Genomic DNA, 17326 nt, shown 5'->3' with positions numbered 1-17326 from the left:
ACTGACTCTATAAGCTCAATTTCCTGAACTGATTCTCCAGGACCTGCTCAGGGCCTCCCCTTAACAAAATGATACAACACAGCACCTAAGGCCTCCTTTTAATGAACTGATAGTAACAGTAACCATTCAGAGCCTCTTCCTGAACTGTTATAGCACCCCTTTAGAGCCTCAATATCAGAAACTGCTGACAGTGTCATTCTGAAAGGGAGGACAATTGCATCACTGCCTGTTGACAGTTGAAGGGTAATAGGTATACATGCTTTCCCGTTAGCGTATCTCCTCCTCTTCCTCCTGTATCTGGAACAAAGCTATTCCACACATTCTAGTTCTTATTCCCCTGCAAGTCAGCAATATTTACCAGTGCTTAGTGTTAAAACCATTCCATTGTAACAAAAACAACAACATGGAAACCATACAGGGACCAATAAACTACAATTGTGATTGATTAAATACTTTGTCCCATTTTGACTAATATTTAAAACTTACGATAAATCTAAGCATGTGATGTTAAAATGTAAATCTATTCTGTGAAATGTACAAATCAGATTTTTAAGTGAGAGCAGAGTGAAACAGTATATCCCTCAAAAGTGAAGTTGGATCACCCAAACCCTATTTTGTACTCAAAGTGGGAGTTGAACTTCTAGGGCAACTGAAAGCATGGCCTATTTGGCTACGCCTCTGTCCCTTACTACAGATGACCATCAGTGTTTGCCATATTGTTATCGATTCATGAATTATTTGTAATGATAGCAAAAATGTTAGTCGGAAAACAAAATGTAACATCCTGCCATTTGCAGGGAAATCCTTCTGTCTAACAGTAAAAGCAAGCGTTGCCTTTCATAAAACCTTTATAAAACAGTCACTGTGTAAATAACAGTCTCTGCCGGAAATAATGTCCATGGCAACCAAGTTTTTTTTCATATTCAAGTGCAATTAAGCTGAATCCAACAATCCAGCTCTTAAGAACTCATTCAAAATCTCCACAATGTTTACAGAAAAGTTATAGAAAACGTATGCCAGTTATAAGATTTCTTTCAAAAAGAAAAAAAACCTCCCATGTTTTTTCCCGGTGTGTACTTGGTTACACAGGAGGGCTGCCCATTGCACATGCTTTTAATTGCCTACTTTTTAAAACATACACAAACAAGACTGGACATTTTTCTAAAGTCATCAAGCACCTTGTGTCAATAACATGGAGAAATTCCAGCGAAACTCGTCTGGAAACACTGGCAAAACCGAGGTGGGTCCGAGCCTATTTAAGTCTATGAAAGCAAATCTCACAATAACCTAACTTCCAATTGCTTCCAAATGTCTCTGGTTCTCATACCGTATAATTTCAAATATTACATCCATATCATGCCGTACAATGCTAGCAAACAAAGGCATACTGATAAAGTTTATGTAAACTGAAAGCAAACTCGGACTAAATTGTTTCCAAATGTAAGCTGGTATTTTGTGGTTATGGGGATGTCTGGAAAAAATTGTAAAACATGGTGGTGGACTGGTTCAGTAATTATATGGTATATTTAGATCTGAAGCCTAAACTTAGATTTATTTCAAGGCCAGTTTGTCAAACATGACCAGCAGTGTCATAATGATAACAACCTCATCAATCAATCCACTTCCCAAACACATGTGGAACATTGATTAAATTTTTTTAAATTTTAATATTAATATTTTTTAATAAAATGAAATATACCTCCAAAGGTGTAATGTAATGTTGACAGTCAAACAATAGCACTATTCCTAGTGTTTCTTCCAATTTACTGAAACATATCAATGCCTGTTCTATGAAATGTAAAGAGCTGTTCAATTTGATTTATCAGATACTCAACTACAGCTCAATATTTCACATTTTCTACATATGAATACAAATGAATCCAGAAACTACATCAGTATAAATCATACAATACAGTATATGAACCACGGTTGGACTGACATGGTTATGTTGTCCCAATGCAATTATCTCTAAAATCTATTTTCCCAGTTAGTTTACAGATGAAAATAAAAGAATAAAAATTAAAGGGTACATAATTGAAAATATCAAACTTTGCAATATGAACACAAAAACAGCCCAAAAGAATATGTGGTATATGAAAGTCCATGTGGTATATGAAAGTCCATGTGGTATATGAATGTCCATGTGGTATATGTAAGTCCATGTGGTATATGAAAGGCCAAACCTATTTGGCATATGAACAAATATGGCCAAAAGTTGTGTGAACATGTTTTGAGATCCAACATCCAAGCAAAAATATAGATTTATCATTAAGGATAAAGCCAGAAGAAAACACTGAGAAGGTGTGGAACAGACACACCACCATTATCTGATATCTGGAAATACACCGTGAGTGCATCTCAAGGTACACACTGATGCAGATATGGGGGAGTACTTGATGACTTTCTGCCAGGCTCAGAATGAGATCAGAATCATGTGAGCTAACATGAAATACATCATTGGTGAGATTATGTACACAAACTTAAACTGGTACGGTTCATAAATCAGTGGCTTGAGAATGTGAACAAATTAAGAGTTTTATTGGATCTGTGGGACCCTGGTGAAAGTAGGGCCAAATGTCATTGAAATAATGAGCAATGATTCATGCTATAGGGGTACAGTGACATGTCACAGAGACTCAGGACACACGTCACAGAAACTCACAACCAGCCATGTCACAGACTCACAGAGACTCATGACCAGCCATGTTACAGAGACCTATGACCAGCCACGTTACAGAGACCTATGACCAGCCACGTCATGGAGACTCACGACCAGCCATGTCACAGAGACTCACGACCAGCCACGTCATGGAGACTCACAACCAGCCATGTCACAGAGACTCACGACCAGCCACGTCACAGAGACTCACGACAAGCCACGTCAGAGACTCACGACCCACGTCACAGACTCAGACCCCACATCACAGACTCACGACCAGCCATGTCACAGAGACTCCTAACCAGCCATGTCACAGAGACTCACGACCAGTCATGTCACAGAGACTCACGACCAGCCATTTGGAAATGTGAGAATATTCACAACATCAACCAACGTTTAATAGCATGAACAACACCAACCAATGGTTAATAGCATGAAGAACAATCAACACCTTGAGATACACCTACAGGTGATCTGCCAGGTCCAACACTGTGAAAGATACCTGTGCATCTAACCTTAACCTTCCATACCCTGATAGTAATGATGTCAGAGATGGAACTCTCCAGTGGAACCATACTGGTGCTTCTCCATCTGTCCGTGTGACCAGAGATTTACCTGCACTAAGGCCCAGTCAAGTTGGGGGCCCATTTTAACCAGTTATATAACATACATCTTGTTGGTCAGGAAAAAGCTATTTTGGAACTGAAACATTTGTAATTTGCTCATGGCATCTACAAAAGCATAATCCTTGCTATTTTCTTATAATTTCATCGACATGGTTACTTTCCAGAGTGTAACTACAAGAGCTTTAAGATCAGTGAGACTTGAATCCAAAGGACAGGGGCCAAGGACTTCGATGGAGAAGAGAGGACCAAGGACTTTGGACTCCAGAGGACTGAGACAAATGATGAAACAAAATGACATAAATCCAAACAATGTGGGTGAGGAGCACCTGGACAGACAGACAGACAGACAGACAGACAGACAGACGTAAGCTGTCACATCCAGACAAGGTCACACAATTACAATACATGCCCTAACTCACCTCCACAGTAAGCTCAAAATAATTTTGACACTAGCTGATTATATCGTTCAGCTGTGAACTTGACTGGAGAGCAAACTGGTTCACACCACATGATCTTTGAGTCATCATAATGTCATGTGCAAAATCACAACTGTTAAAACGTTTATTCAATTTACTTTTTATATATTCATAGACAACTCACTCTCTGAATGTGTGCTTTCAACATGGAGTGAGAACATATGCATGTTTTTACATATATAAGAAGCAACCAACACTATTAAACACCCACAGATTTGAATTTGCAGTAGTGTTCAACATGTTAATTAATTACACTTCAAGGAAATATGTCATTACTTTGCTTGGGTGAAACCAATAAGTTTTACTTGGTAAAGAGTGAGTCAGCACGGCAGGGAATACCAGAAATGGGCTTCACACATTGTGCCCATGTGGGGAATCGAACCTGGGTCTTCAGTATGACGAGCGAACGTTTTAACCACTAGGCTACCCAATCGCCCCCGACTTGGTAAAGACTGATGTGGATTATTGATCATCTTTGAACTCAACCCTAGGATGATAAACATGAGTGAGTGAGTGAGTGAGTGAGTGAGTGAGTGAGTGAGTGAGTGAGTGAGTGAGTGAGTGAGTGAGTGAGTGAGTGAGAGGTTTTACACCACCTTTAGCAATATCACAGCAAGAGACATTAGAAATTGCCTTCACATATAGTCACCAAATGTGGGATCTATCCTTGCTCTTTGACTTGACAAGTGAGAGCTTAAAACAATGAGCAACCTCCTTCCTCCAAAAAGATGAAACTGTCGAATCAAGTGAGCCACCCTTATGCCTACAATCCTTGATGAAGTCTTTATCTTGCCCCTGCATCTAACCTTGTGGTGGCAGAGGTTGACAGCAGTGTGATCCTGTCTGGAGATTGAAATAACAGTACATAATCACTGCAGTCTGACATCCCCCACCAGCATGCAGTGCCACCATTATCACACACTTATACCACACTACATGGAAAGCATATCTCTTGGTAAACACATGTTCTCGACACTTCTGAAACAAACACAACATTGTTCAAACACACCAAGGCCAAACAAAGGACAAAAACCTGAATCTTTCCCTGCTCCAATTTCCCTTCCTTATGTAACTCATCCATGTTTTTTTTCATGCAATGGCCTGAAGGCATCTTGTGGCTTGCAGGTTTTACACTTATGAACGTACGTGTGTTAATGACTCCTCAAGTTGATGCATCCTTGTAAAGATGTTCCCAGTGTATCAACTTCCTGTTGGACGAGGTACCGTTTACAAACTTCCTCCTTCACACCTTGCTGGCAATTCTTGAACAACCTCATATTCCATGTGAGTGAAGGCTGTCAGAAAATTATGCCTAGTTGATGACTTCTGTCAGAAAATGACACAGAGACGTAGATTTTTTGCAACATATACAAGGGTGGTTTTGCATGGCTTGTACCAAATACCTCATGTGTGGCATCTACAATATGATAGCTGAACTTTTGAATAAGAATGAGTGTGTTCAGGTTTACATCGCTTTTAGCAATATTCCAGCAATATCACGGCGGGGGACACCAGAAATGGGCTCCACACATTGTACCTACGTGGAAATTGAACCCGGGTCTTCAGCCTGACGAGTGAATGAGTGAGTGAGTTTGATTTTACGCCGCTTTTAGCAATATTCCAGCAACATCACGGTGGGGGACACCAGAAATGGGCTTCACACATTTTACCCATGAGGGGAATCGAACCCGGGCCTTCGGCGTGACGAGTGAACGCTTTAACCACTACCCCACCGCCCTTCTTGAATACTGTATATAGACTAGAAAATAAGTAGGCCTGAGCACTGCTGGTCTGTATAGCAAAGGCTTTACCACTCTTAACCATAGACATGGATGTAGTTCTGACAGAAATAAAATCGTAACAAAATGACACCAAATTATGTTCATCTGTGTACATTCAGACGACACCAAAATGTTCATCTGTGTGAAGTTTGAGAATGACACAAAATGAACAGTGTACTATCAGACAATGATATGTCCAAAAAGCAAACGCACCACCCATCTAGCCACTCAAGTATACCTGAAGTTACAGTCCACTGTAAGACAGTCAGTGTACAACTGTGTGACTGTTGATGTGTGATAGTCAGTCGATGATTGTCCTTGTTAAGGGGGTGATCCGCCCACCTGATCTACCGGACAGTGACAGCAGTGGTTGGCACTGTGGTATATAAGCATATATTGACACCAATGTTCTAAATACATATGACACCACAAGACTACTTGAGTGATTCTGCCTGGATGTGAATGCCGAGGACAGTAATCTCCTTGCATGCCGCTGACCTGTGAGGAGATCCGTGCCACGGACAATAGACCACTCAGTGGAGGGCAAGAACAGATTCACACTCCGTCTCATCCACAGAATAGGACTACTGTGCATCTGTACCTCAAAAGTTGCCCAACCAAGTTGTAGTCAACCCTCTGTTCAATGACAGTACTTAAATCACAAATGATAACTAATATATCAACCAGGAATAACCAGTCTTAATAATCTGACAACACATATTCCATTCAGCATAAAAGGCAAAACAGTAGTGAAGATTGTGAGAATGAGTCCCTGTTGTCAGGTCTTTATGGAAACGGTACCCTACCGGTAGCACAATCAGCAATATAGTCATTTAAGACTTTCACAATGTGCATGGACTGACTGACTGACTGAGTTTGGTTTTACGCCGCTTTTAGCAATATTCCAGCTACATCACAGCGGGGGAACACCAGAAATGGGCTTCACACATTGTACCCATGTGGGGATTCGAACCTGGGTCTTCGGCGTGACGAGCCAACGCTTTAACCACTAGGCTACCCCACCGCCCCCAATGTGCATGGAAGTGTAATAACTAGTGGGACATACAATGGTGGAATGATGATTACCTTTGTTTCTTGTTTAATACCAGACATGACTTTAAAGACATAAGCTTGTATATAATCAAGTCTGGACCAGACAAACCATGACTATGGGGTCTGATCACACAACCAAGTCACACGGCCTAACTACCAGAACCAAAGACTAACCCTTTGTACGACTTTCATAGGTTGCCAACGACTTTTGCTAATCCCAGTCCCACCCCCAAATCTCAATTCATATAGTTATCGGTAGGACTAACGTCATTGTCATGGTAACAGAACAGACAGGTAACCAAACAACCTATATAAGGTGAACAAAAACTGCTGTCATGGAAACTAGTGGATTATTTAACATTGTGCTACACATGTAAAATAAGTAAACATTGTGGGGTCTATTGCTTCAATTAAATAAAATTGATGTATAATATACATTAGCTCATAAGCAAGACTGGAACCACTGGCTAAATACTTCATCCGAGCGATGTGCTTGGTAATGGGTCCTTCTGTTACACATGGATTCTTTCTTTAGGACATAGGGTGGTAAAGAGGCTCTGAAACATGGACTAGTGATGCTCTTATGCCAGACCATCAATGCTCTTACAACCAGACACGAGTTCCAGACAGCAACGAGGAAATACAACCCAGCCGTAAAATACTCCCAATCAACATATAAAAGCATTTAAATGATTGAAACGTCTATCCTGTAATGGTTTGACATTTGAAATAAATGTCATAATGTAGTCGCTTCTCACCCCCCCAAAACCTCACTTGAAATCAGGACTATTCCCACCTCAAGCTATACACCTAAAAAATTAGCAGACTTTTCCTTCCCCTGACCCTCCACCCTGGCACCTCCCCCACCATCCTGGCACCTCCCAACCAGGTGTCTAGACTCTCCCACACCCATATTGCCACCCCAGTTACATACACCTCATCCTTCCTGACCCTCTACCCTGGCACCTCCCCCCAGGTGTTTAGACTCTCCCACACCCACATTGCTACCCCAGTTACATACACCTCATCCTTACCTGACCCTCCACCCTGGCACCTCCCCCAGGTGTCTAGACTCTCCCACACCCACATTGCCACCCCAGTTACATTCACCTCATCCTTCCCTGACAGCTCCCAACTTAGTCTGTCTCACAGTCCCTGAACCACATTATTTTCCCTTCTGCCCTGCCCTTTCTGCAATGCTAAAGCCCTAAATGAAGCAAGTCTAGATTTCCTAAGGTTCTGAATCTCTATCTCTCATGTCATTGGGGCTCCTTTTCAAATTAAATGGAATGATGTGTTTGTATCAAAATACCATATATTCAGAGACTAAGCGTTACTCTACCCTAAACCTCCTAGCCACTCACAAATCTGCTACTAGTTTGCTATAACTGAAGCAAGTCTAGATTTTCCTCCGGTCTAAAAACTCCCAGCTCACTTTGGCTTATTTTCAAGTTAAGTGAAGTTATTTGGTTCTACAAAAATGACACATCTTCAGAACCGAAGTCTGTTCCGCTACTACCAGTACCAGTTATGAAAGGATGGGTTGTTGATAACGGCCTACTCCACACAATCACTGGTAACCCCTGCTCCATGGTGCTGCCTCCTCGGTGTGAGTGGCGTCCTGTGTAGTAGGGGTGACAGTTATGTTTGATCTGTCCTGGCTGCCTGTGACTCAGCTGTTGACTCACCACCCGTAACTACCAGCCCCTACCACCCTCACAGTTTACTCACAACTCCCTGTACATGTGTCAAACACACATTTTTCTTTTCAACTTGTTGCTGTGACAAAAGTTGAACCTTAAGAAATTTTATTGTGACTTTTTCAGGAGCTCCTTTCTGTTCAAAGAACATATGTCCAATAGGGCACCTGATAACATGTGATCAAACAGCTTTCTTGAGGGTGTTGAACTTGAAAAATGAAATCAAACATGATATTGACTAATCTTTAAAGTGAAATCAAACTCCACTTTCCTTCACCTGACAAATACCGTTCCAGCTGAGCCTCAGTGTGGATTGCTGGTCTCTGTACACAGAATGATCTATTGGTTAACATTTGGTATCTAAAATGGGGAATGGCTTTAAAACTAATACATAGTATGAAGGAGGATAGAGAATCACAGACTGGAGAAATCGAGACTTGACTAAGTATTAAAGTTTTCAGATATTTTAGTTTCAGGGTTTGTAGATTAGCTGCCCCAGAGGACACTAGTTACCTGGTATTTTGTGAGTCAACAACCTAGTCTAGCCAGACCCCAACTGGTTCCACCAGCTTAACTACCACCCACACACTTGTCATACCAGTCAACCTTCTCTACTACCCCCAAAACACCTTCTGCCTCTTAACACTGATCTGAAAAACCCTCCATGAACTCGTAACACCAAGCAACCTTCTCTACTTCCCCACCCCCCAAACACCCTCTTTTTCTTCATACTGATCTCACCCCACCCTCCCACTTGTTAAACCAGTCAACCATTTCTTTTCCCTCAAACCAACTTCTATCTGTTTCTTCACACTGATCCAAAAAATACCCACAATAGTAATAACATGTTAACATAATTTGCAATCTGACAAAACATAAGTTGATCGCAAGAAAACTTTCTTATTGTGTTCATCAGCCTTAAAAACAAACTAAACCAGAACATCGATTTCTCACAATAAGGACAACTTGAATATGAGCAAGATTTCTTGTGAGGAAGCGAGTTGCTGATTAATTCTTGATTAATACCAATTCTATCCCTAAGTCAAGGTAGAAAATGAAAAGGCACAGCTAAACAAACAGCCTCGACAGAGTCCCCGGATTAGGGTAAGTCCCCAGCAACCTATGCTGGTCGCAAGAGGAGGCCAAATTGATCGAGCGGTCACGGGAATTGGCTGATTGATTGTCATTCTTCCAAACAGCATGGATCGATGCTTACAATCTCAGTCACAGGATTGGTCGGTCCAAACTATATTATTTAGTGGCTGCCCCGTACAGCTTGAGTATTGCTGCGTGCAGTGTTAAACAACAAAGTCACAAAGTAAATATATGTGTAAGAAACGAATGACGGTCATGAATTTCTTTCAAGACATTTGAAGCTGAATCGTGTGTTTTCTCCTGTTAATGAACAAATCGGATCATGTAAAATGTAAAAGGCAGCCACATCTAACAAAATCAGGAAAATTTAGTTCAAATATTGACCCTCCCCTAACCACCATTAAAGGTATACTCGCGACTGACTCAAAAAGCTTTCCGTCATAAATTTTACAGAAGTTTGAAATTGGCTAAATAACCGAACAATGACTTGTACATTTCTTCAGCGTTAACCTTCTCTTGTCAAATGAACATTGCCACACAGGGAGTTACTGTCACTGCAAGCCTTTCTAAGCAGGCCACGGTGCATTGAAATCAATGCAAGCTGAGAGACTTAATGGGTTTTCAACCCCAAACTAATCAACTTAGATTTTTTGCAATTTGATCAATCTATAGACAAAACCCCTTAGGATATGTATGGGTATATTCTGTTTTAATCAACAAGAATGAAATGCCCATTACTTCTTATCGCTGATCTTATTGTCTTCATCACATCTAGGTCATTGTGTCCGATATCTGTCTACAGAATGAGACACGTTACGTTGATAGTTATGTCATACACACGCATGGATGTCAAAACAGGCTTATCTTTACGTTGGGATATAATTACAACACCATAAATGTTTTGTTTTATGGATAATGGGTCTATTAAATGGCCATGTTACCAAAGTGATAACAAATATTGAAAAATGTGATTATAAGAAATGATTTATCAAGGTTGATATTGCATACACACCTTTTTTCCAGGCACCTAACCAGCCTTTAAAATTCTAGCCAACTGGCCCGAGTCAACTATAGCCTTAGGATAAAAGTTGTTTAACAAACGATCATAGATTCAAATCGCTATTATTCATTTGTATTACAAGGGGGTAAGCGCAGTAGTTGGAAACAAATACACGTGCTGTACGTGGTGAGCGTTAACTTAGACCAACCCTACTTGTTCTCGGTGTTTCATTCAATGTGCATGCCTCCTTGTAATACAAACCAATAATAGTGATTTGAATCTATCATCGTTTGCTAAACAACTTTATTCCTAATTTGAATAAAATTCTGAGATTTAAATGTTCAATTGGCAAGGTAAACTTATGAAGATTCGCAATCTTCTTTTCACTTTTATTTGATTTACTTTTTTTGTTCAAAGCGACATTCATCGGTACGTTTTCACTGCAGACAGACTATAACTAGTGCTGAGGACACGGAACAATCCAATTTCGTAGTCCTAACTCACGAGATGAATCTGAATGCTAATAATATGAACAAGTTCTCAATTCTCATTTCTATACTAGAGGAAGAATGCATTCAGGCCCAAGTACAATATGAAAGCAAGATACAGACACACAAGGCGCTTAGTTCGCAACATCAACATACATATGACATATATATATTACTGCTGTGAATACACATACAAAGTGACATTACTCCGTAAACATGATTCAGTAATCCAGTAATTTGTTAATCCATTTCAAAGTTCCAGTCCTGAATATTGGATTTCATTGAACTACACATATCATTGCTAACATATCTGGAATAATTAGACATTCAGTTAACTTGAAACAGGTAGGTTACGGAAAAACTCCAACTACACATCACGCTGATACATGATACTGGAAGTGTGTTTTACAATATTAATACCTGGTTATTTTGGGCGATGACAGGCTGTGTGGACAAAAACCAATTTACTTAATGATAAAGATGAAATCTGAACTTTGAAATTTCATTCCATTTGATCACATGGCAAAAATATCATACCGAAGACAGTAGCATCTTTAATCAACAGAACAGAAGTTCATGTTGCAAACTTAATCAAATCTATTTCCACAGAAATTCTCCCATTCAGTTAATGACAGGAACAGATATCATGTCCAAAAGGTGAGTGAGTGAGTTTAGTTTTACGCCACTTTTAGCAATATTCCAGCAATATCATTGGGGGGGACATTTGAAGTCAGTGACCGAAGAAACATTACAGTCGATGTTGTGACATATATTGTTGGGATTTTTCCATCTTACCATTACTTCAAACCAGGTTTTCTTTGTGTCTAATGAGTACAAAATATTCTGTGCATTTTGAAATTTATTTTAATAAAATTTATATACCGAATTGACAGTTTCAAAACACTATTACAGGAAAATGTGTGATATTACTGTTGAGTATGATCAATATGCTTTTAATGCCAAGAAATGAATAAACATAATGCCATCTCAGATGTGTATGAGCCATGATATATGAACACGTAACACCAGAATATATATGTACACATAATATACTGGCATATATACAGTGTGATATACAGGCATATAATTCATGCCATGATATATACCTGCATGTTATGACATTATGTAAGTGCACATACCTTTGTGAAATAATTGTATAAATAACAAGATATATACATGAACAAAATGCCATGATATACAATCGAATACCATAATGAAAACATGGCTCATATAGATGACCGATACAAGAGGAAAAAGCTCTATACATGATGTACAGTGCATTGCAACACCACAATAACTAGCCATTTCAGAAATACTGTATTTATGAAAATATTGTAAATATTCTTGTCATATATCTTTCACGTTCACTGTCTTTGAACTTCAGCAATTTGCACTTCAAGCATTAACACTACCAGATACAAGTGTCAGGTAGTTAGAAAGCAATTACTCGATAGTCTGTCTCTCCCATACGATGATCATTACATTATTAATGCGTTACTGTCTGTCTACTACTTTGACAAACCAATGTTAACAAGTGACTCCACTAGCCCTAAGGAAATCTAGTTGTATTTGTTTATTCAACTTGAACTATCACATGGGTTTGCTCGTATCTGAATAGCCTGGTGATTAGCCCATCCCTTTACAACAAGATCACTCAACTTCTAGACCTGCACAGTAGGTTGTCTCGAAACAACAACCCTGTGATGTTCCCTGGCAGTAACTAGCTGCCTGTTACGCCATGATTTGAAATGTCAATAAACTACCTGCATATTATTAGACATGACCACGGCCACACAGAGAATGGACTCCAGGTATGTCCTGTTCATTTGTGACACTACAAGTGTGCCAATTTGTTGAAACACCACACAGATATTTCATTAGCTGTTTCAACAAGTTTCCAAGACCTTACAGAACTTACTTGTGCCTCTTTAACATTCACTAGTTTCTGTTTCAGAAGTCCGAGTCTTGTTAGAATACATACAACCTTCAGACGACAAGGGGACATTTGGTCTCCTAAATGTGTAGGAAAATTATTGTTTCCTTAACAACTATGTTATGACAAGGAAACTTTGACTCAAATCTGATTTGAATTTAAGTGAGTGAGTGAGTGAGTTTAGTTTAGTTTTACGCCGCACTCAGCAATGTTCCAACTATATGGCGGTGGTCTGTAAATAATCGAGACTGGACCAGACAATCCAGTGATCAACAGCATGAGCATCGATCTGCACAATTGGGAACCGATGACATGTGTCAACCAAGTCAGCGAGCCTGACCACCCAATCCTGTTAGTCGCCTCTTACGGATTTGTATTTAACAGAGTTAAATATACCAATGCTTTGTCTCACTAACTTAGTTCTTCCTACATATTGTTCAGTACATACTGCACGTGTCTGACATTCTAGTCTGTGAAACTCTTCTGCTGATGGTTATACTTGAAGAGTGATCCTCCATAGTCAGTATGCACACTGTACCGAATACACTTGTACTTTTAGTGTCATTATTTCATGTACAAAATTTGGAGCCTTAACTTCAGTGTGGTGGTTGACAAAAAAAAAGTCAGTAAAGAATAAACAAGGCAAGTCACACTGTTGCGGAAGTATGATAATGAATGAATGTAGACAGTGGGTATTTTCTTGTTGCTGTTTTTGCTGTAATATATTTATTCATACATCATTCACAGTTTCTAAAGAACACATGATGGTCCCTCGTGGGTTTTTTCTTCATTTAAAAAAAAAAGTCAACCAAAACAAATGTCAAAAGATTTTAGTTTTTCTTCTAATGTCAATTTTTTTTCCATGGGTCTTGCAAACCCACTAAGAAAAACAAAAGGCCCTGTCATATGTCACTATGATACATACTGCCTGCACATTGTCTACAGATGTCCCATTAGGCAAATACATATACATTTATGTTTCACATTGTTCCCAACACAAAAAACAAAGATGTTTAGAGTTCATTGAATAACACATTTCAGCTATAAGATATATACACATTCAACCCATAAATCAAATGAATGTAACAATGTTATTCCATGTTGCGAGTGACCTGACCAGATCACTAAAGCCAACATACTGTACTGTTATCAACATGGTAGCAATGTGTGTGCATAATGGTAACAATGTATATGATGAGTGCCACAGTATCTGCTCTGTAACAATTGGATCTACATGGACTTAACCAATCAGGTTACAGTAGGTGTGGGTGATGACAAAGGCTCCCTGTGTAACTGTATTTGCTGTAGATCAATCAATCTTCGATTCATCCATCGGTATGAAGGGATGTGTAAAATTCAATTACATTTCACTTATGTACTTTCAATCATACATCAAATTACAAATTACGTAACAGCTAAGTAAACCTGGGAACCTTTACGCTTCAGCGGCAGATACTGTCGTTATACACTATTCTGTCATACTCATGCAATATACAAGCAGGTTGATTGACAGATGAAATTGGTGACTCGTATGCGATGCCATGGATGCTCAGGAATGCTTTACTAAAACAAGCAGCATCAAGTGAGCCTTTACAAAGTGTTAACAGAGACCTATAAACCATGAATGAATAAATAGTGTAACAACTGGTACATTAACACCTGGACAACAGGTAATTAGCAGTAACATACAGCTGTGTGTGACACATGAGAGATTAATACCCTAGGTAATACGCAATCAATAACAGAGGATATATGGCCTCTTGTACATTGAAGGTAATCAAGTGCAGGACCAGCCTGGGACATGAGATGGGAAGCCAGTGCTGGAGAATAGGGTGGTAGAGCTGGGAAGTGGTGTGAGGGGTAGGAGGGGTGGTATACCTGTGGAAGAGGAGTGTGTGGCTCTTGGGCAGGGGTAGGGGGAGTATAGTAGGGGGAGTGGAGAGTGTGTGTGTGTATGGAAAGTGGGGGGGGTGTTCTTGGGTAGGGGTAGGGGGAGTATAGCAGGGAAAGTATAGAGTGTGTGTGTATGTATGGGGAAGTGGTGTGTGCATCTGTGCGCATAAGGTACAGCTGCAGAAGTGGAAGGTGTGGAGGCTAGGGGACCAAGAGTAGGTGAGTAGGGAAGAACAGGGTCACGTTCCTCAAAGCAATCGTAGAGCTACGATTATCGTAATTCCCATACTTTATCATAGACTTACGACTGTTGTAGCGCTACGATCGCTTTGAGGAACAGGGCCCAGGTAAGATGGATAAAGACTAGGAATGGGGAAGGTATATCTTGAGATTTGTGTGTGTGTGGCCTGGCTTCAGACTGGACTCAACTGTTCAAAGTGTAAAAGAAAAATTCACAAGAAACAAACAAAGATCCCCTGAGCTACACACTATCGCTTACCCAGTCACCCACAATTACGTCTCTCTGTTCTTGGGTGGGGCAGGAAGGGGGCAGGTGGAATAATCATTGAACGGATTGGACGAATTTGACGACAAACCGCCAGTAAATATTTTCATCATAGAATAATGTGCAGTTCATTTCTCGAGGGCAGTGACAGAGGAACACGTTTCCTGTTGAGCGGGCTGTACTTGGGAAGGGACTAGTTAATGTTTTATGATATACAGGTGAACAGGTAGGTGGGGCTGGAAATGCAACTTCACAAGTTTATGGATGAAGGGCAATGCACTTGAGAGTGGGACCCATTAAAGCGAAGGCTGAGGACACACAGCCACGAGGGACAACTGTAAATAATACAAAAAGCATTTACACTAGCAGGATGGTGTAGTCCGGAGGAAACTATTCACGGTTTAATTCTCTGCTGTGTGCAGTCTGCTTGTAATAGAATGTCCGATGATCATTAATGTGACACACATTCTCAGTGTCATCGTCATTTTTGTCGCATGAGTGTCAGCTGAAAACATGTTAAGGTTAAATCACCGCCGAACCACTGTCGTATTTCAACTCACAGCATGCAAATGGGGTATGGCTAGGTGAGTAGGAGTAGGTCATTCATATTCACACACTGTCGATCAACAAAGAAGGAAAAAAACTTACTTGTCATATTCTGAATTATCCTTCTCACATCGAGCATCTTTATTCTTCTGCCACCCTTTCCCATGTCTACAAGTTGTCAATAACACAATATCCTTTCCATTATGAATATGATACAAAGCATTCCTAGTGTCCGATCCGATGCCAGTAAGGTACCGCTTTCCTTTGAATGCTAGAAGATAGTTTCTGGATGAAGGGATGTTATTTGATGAGGCACCGAGGTAACCTTTTTCACCCCCCTTTTGAGGATGTTCTTTGGCAAAAAGAGGGAAAGAAACGTCAAATCCTGGCCTAAATTTCCAAATTGACATACTAGCTTTGGCTAAAATTGCTTCACCTATATCAAAACCTAAATTTTCCACGTAGTCCGGCCACGTACCGGAATAGAGATTAAATATAATATGATTTCTCCCATTGTTCCAGTACGGGAGAGCTTCTAACTTTACCTGTACATCTCGAATAAAATCTACACTAAGCACATCTTGATCCAGAGTATCTATGGCGGGAATAAACACACATGCTTCCTTGGGATCCGGGGTATAAAACCTCGACTCCTGTACCGATGTGAGGATCTTGGAGTATGAGTTTGACATTGGGTAAGCGTTTTGACGCGGGTACACATAAACTTTGTAACCATTTTTGCAGAGGTTGAAGTCGAAGCACGTTTCCATTCGGCACCTCTGTTTTTTATGCTGCGTGGCCGTAGCTCTCCTCCGTTTTGGAGATGTGTGGTCGTCCTCGGAAAACCCATGGTAGTCACTAGGGTCGAGAAACCCTCGGGTCCCGATTTGGGATATGGTACCTTCACCAGCATGTCGCCGTCCCAGACATAAATAACCCACAACAAGGAGAAAACCACATACAGACACCCAAATATATCGCTTTATCGCCTGCATCGAACAAACCTCCTCATCCACACTGTTCTGTCATTTTGGATGGTCTACAGTACACTAATTCCGGTGAAATACCCGGAAACTGTCTACCGAGACAACAAGCTTTCAGACCACGCCGCCATCTTTTGCAGTGTACACACAGTTTGATCCCCGTAAGAAAAGATCCGTGTGAATGAAATATGCTCGCGTGTGCAAATATTGCTTGGGCTCTCCGTCGCCTCGTTATGTCGCCCAATCGCAGTCGCGCAACTGACCCTCTGTGACCGCTACCATTTCACCCCAGTCACAACCGTGATTGGCAACAAACTATGACGTATATATTTCCGTAGTTCAACATTCATCTACTCCCACTGAGCAGTTAAACTGACTTCGGACTTCAACACTCCCGTCAAAGAGGCATACTTATCGTATAAATATTCATTTACAAAGCAAATTTACGTACAAGAGCCATTTTATGCATATGGTAATCTGATAAACGCATAGAAAACAAATATACTCAAATATAATCCATTTTTTAAAATACTGAAAATATCTCCGCACATATCAGTATGAGATGAGTGACAGACAATATGAACATGG

The 17326-nt window shown here is 40.3% G+C and overlaps 1 protein-coding gene across 1 annotated transcript in view; it reads right to left on the bottom strand.

Annotated features, from left to right (window-relative positions):
• LOC124270731 (exostosin-1b-like) overlaps positions 1 to 16991 on the bottom strand; it is a 149424-nt gene extending 132433 nt beyond the window's left edge. Inside the window, exon 1 of the mRNA XM_046705769.1 lies at positions 15858 to 16991. Within this exon, the coding sequence (XP_046561725.1) occupies positions 15858 to 16750 (893 nt within the window). The 5' untranslated portion in view covers positions 16751 to 16991. The remainder of the gene's footprint in view (positions 1 to 15857) is intronic.
• Positions 16992 to 17326: the final 335 nt, after the last annotated feature.

This window comes from Haliotis rubra, unplaced genomic scaffold (genome assembly GCF_003918875.1).
Source record: "Haliotis rubra isolate DU_JTF1 unplaced genomic scaffold, ASM391887v1 Scf154, whole genome shotgun sequence".
Taxonomy (NCBI): domain Eukaryota; kingdom Metazoa; phylum Mollusca; class Gastropoda; order Lepetellida; family Haliotidae; genus Haliotis; species Haliotis rubra.
The sequence above is the reverse complement of the archived record's forward strand: the minus strand, read 5'-3'. Positions and strand labels throughout refer to the sequence as shown.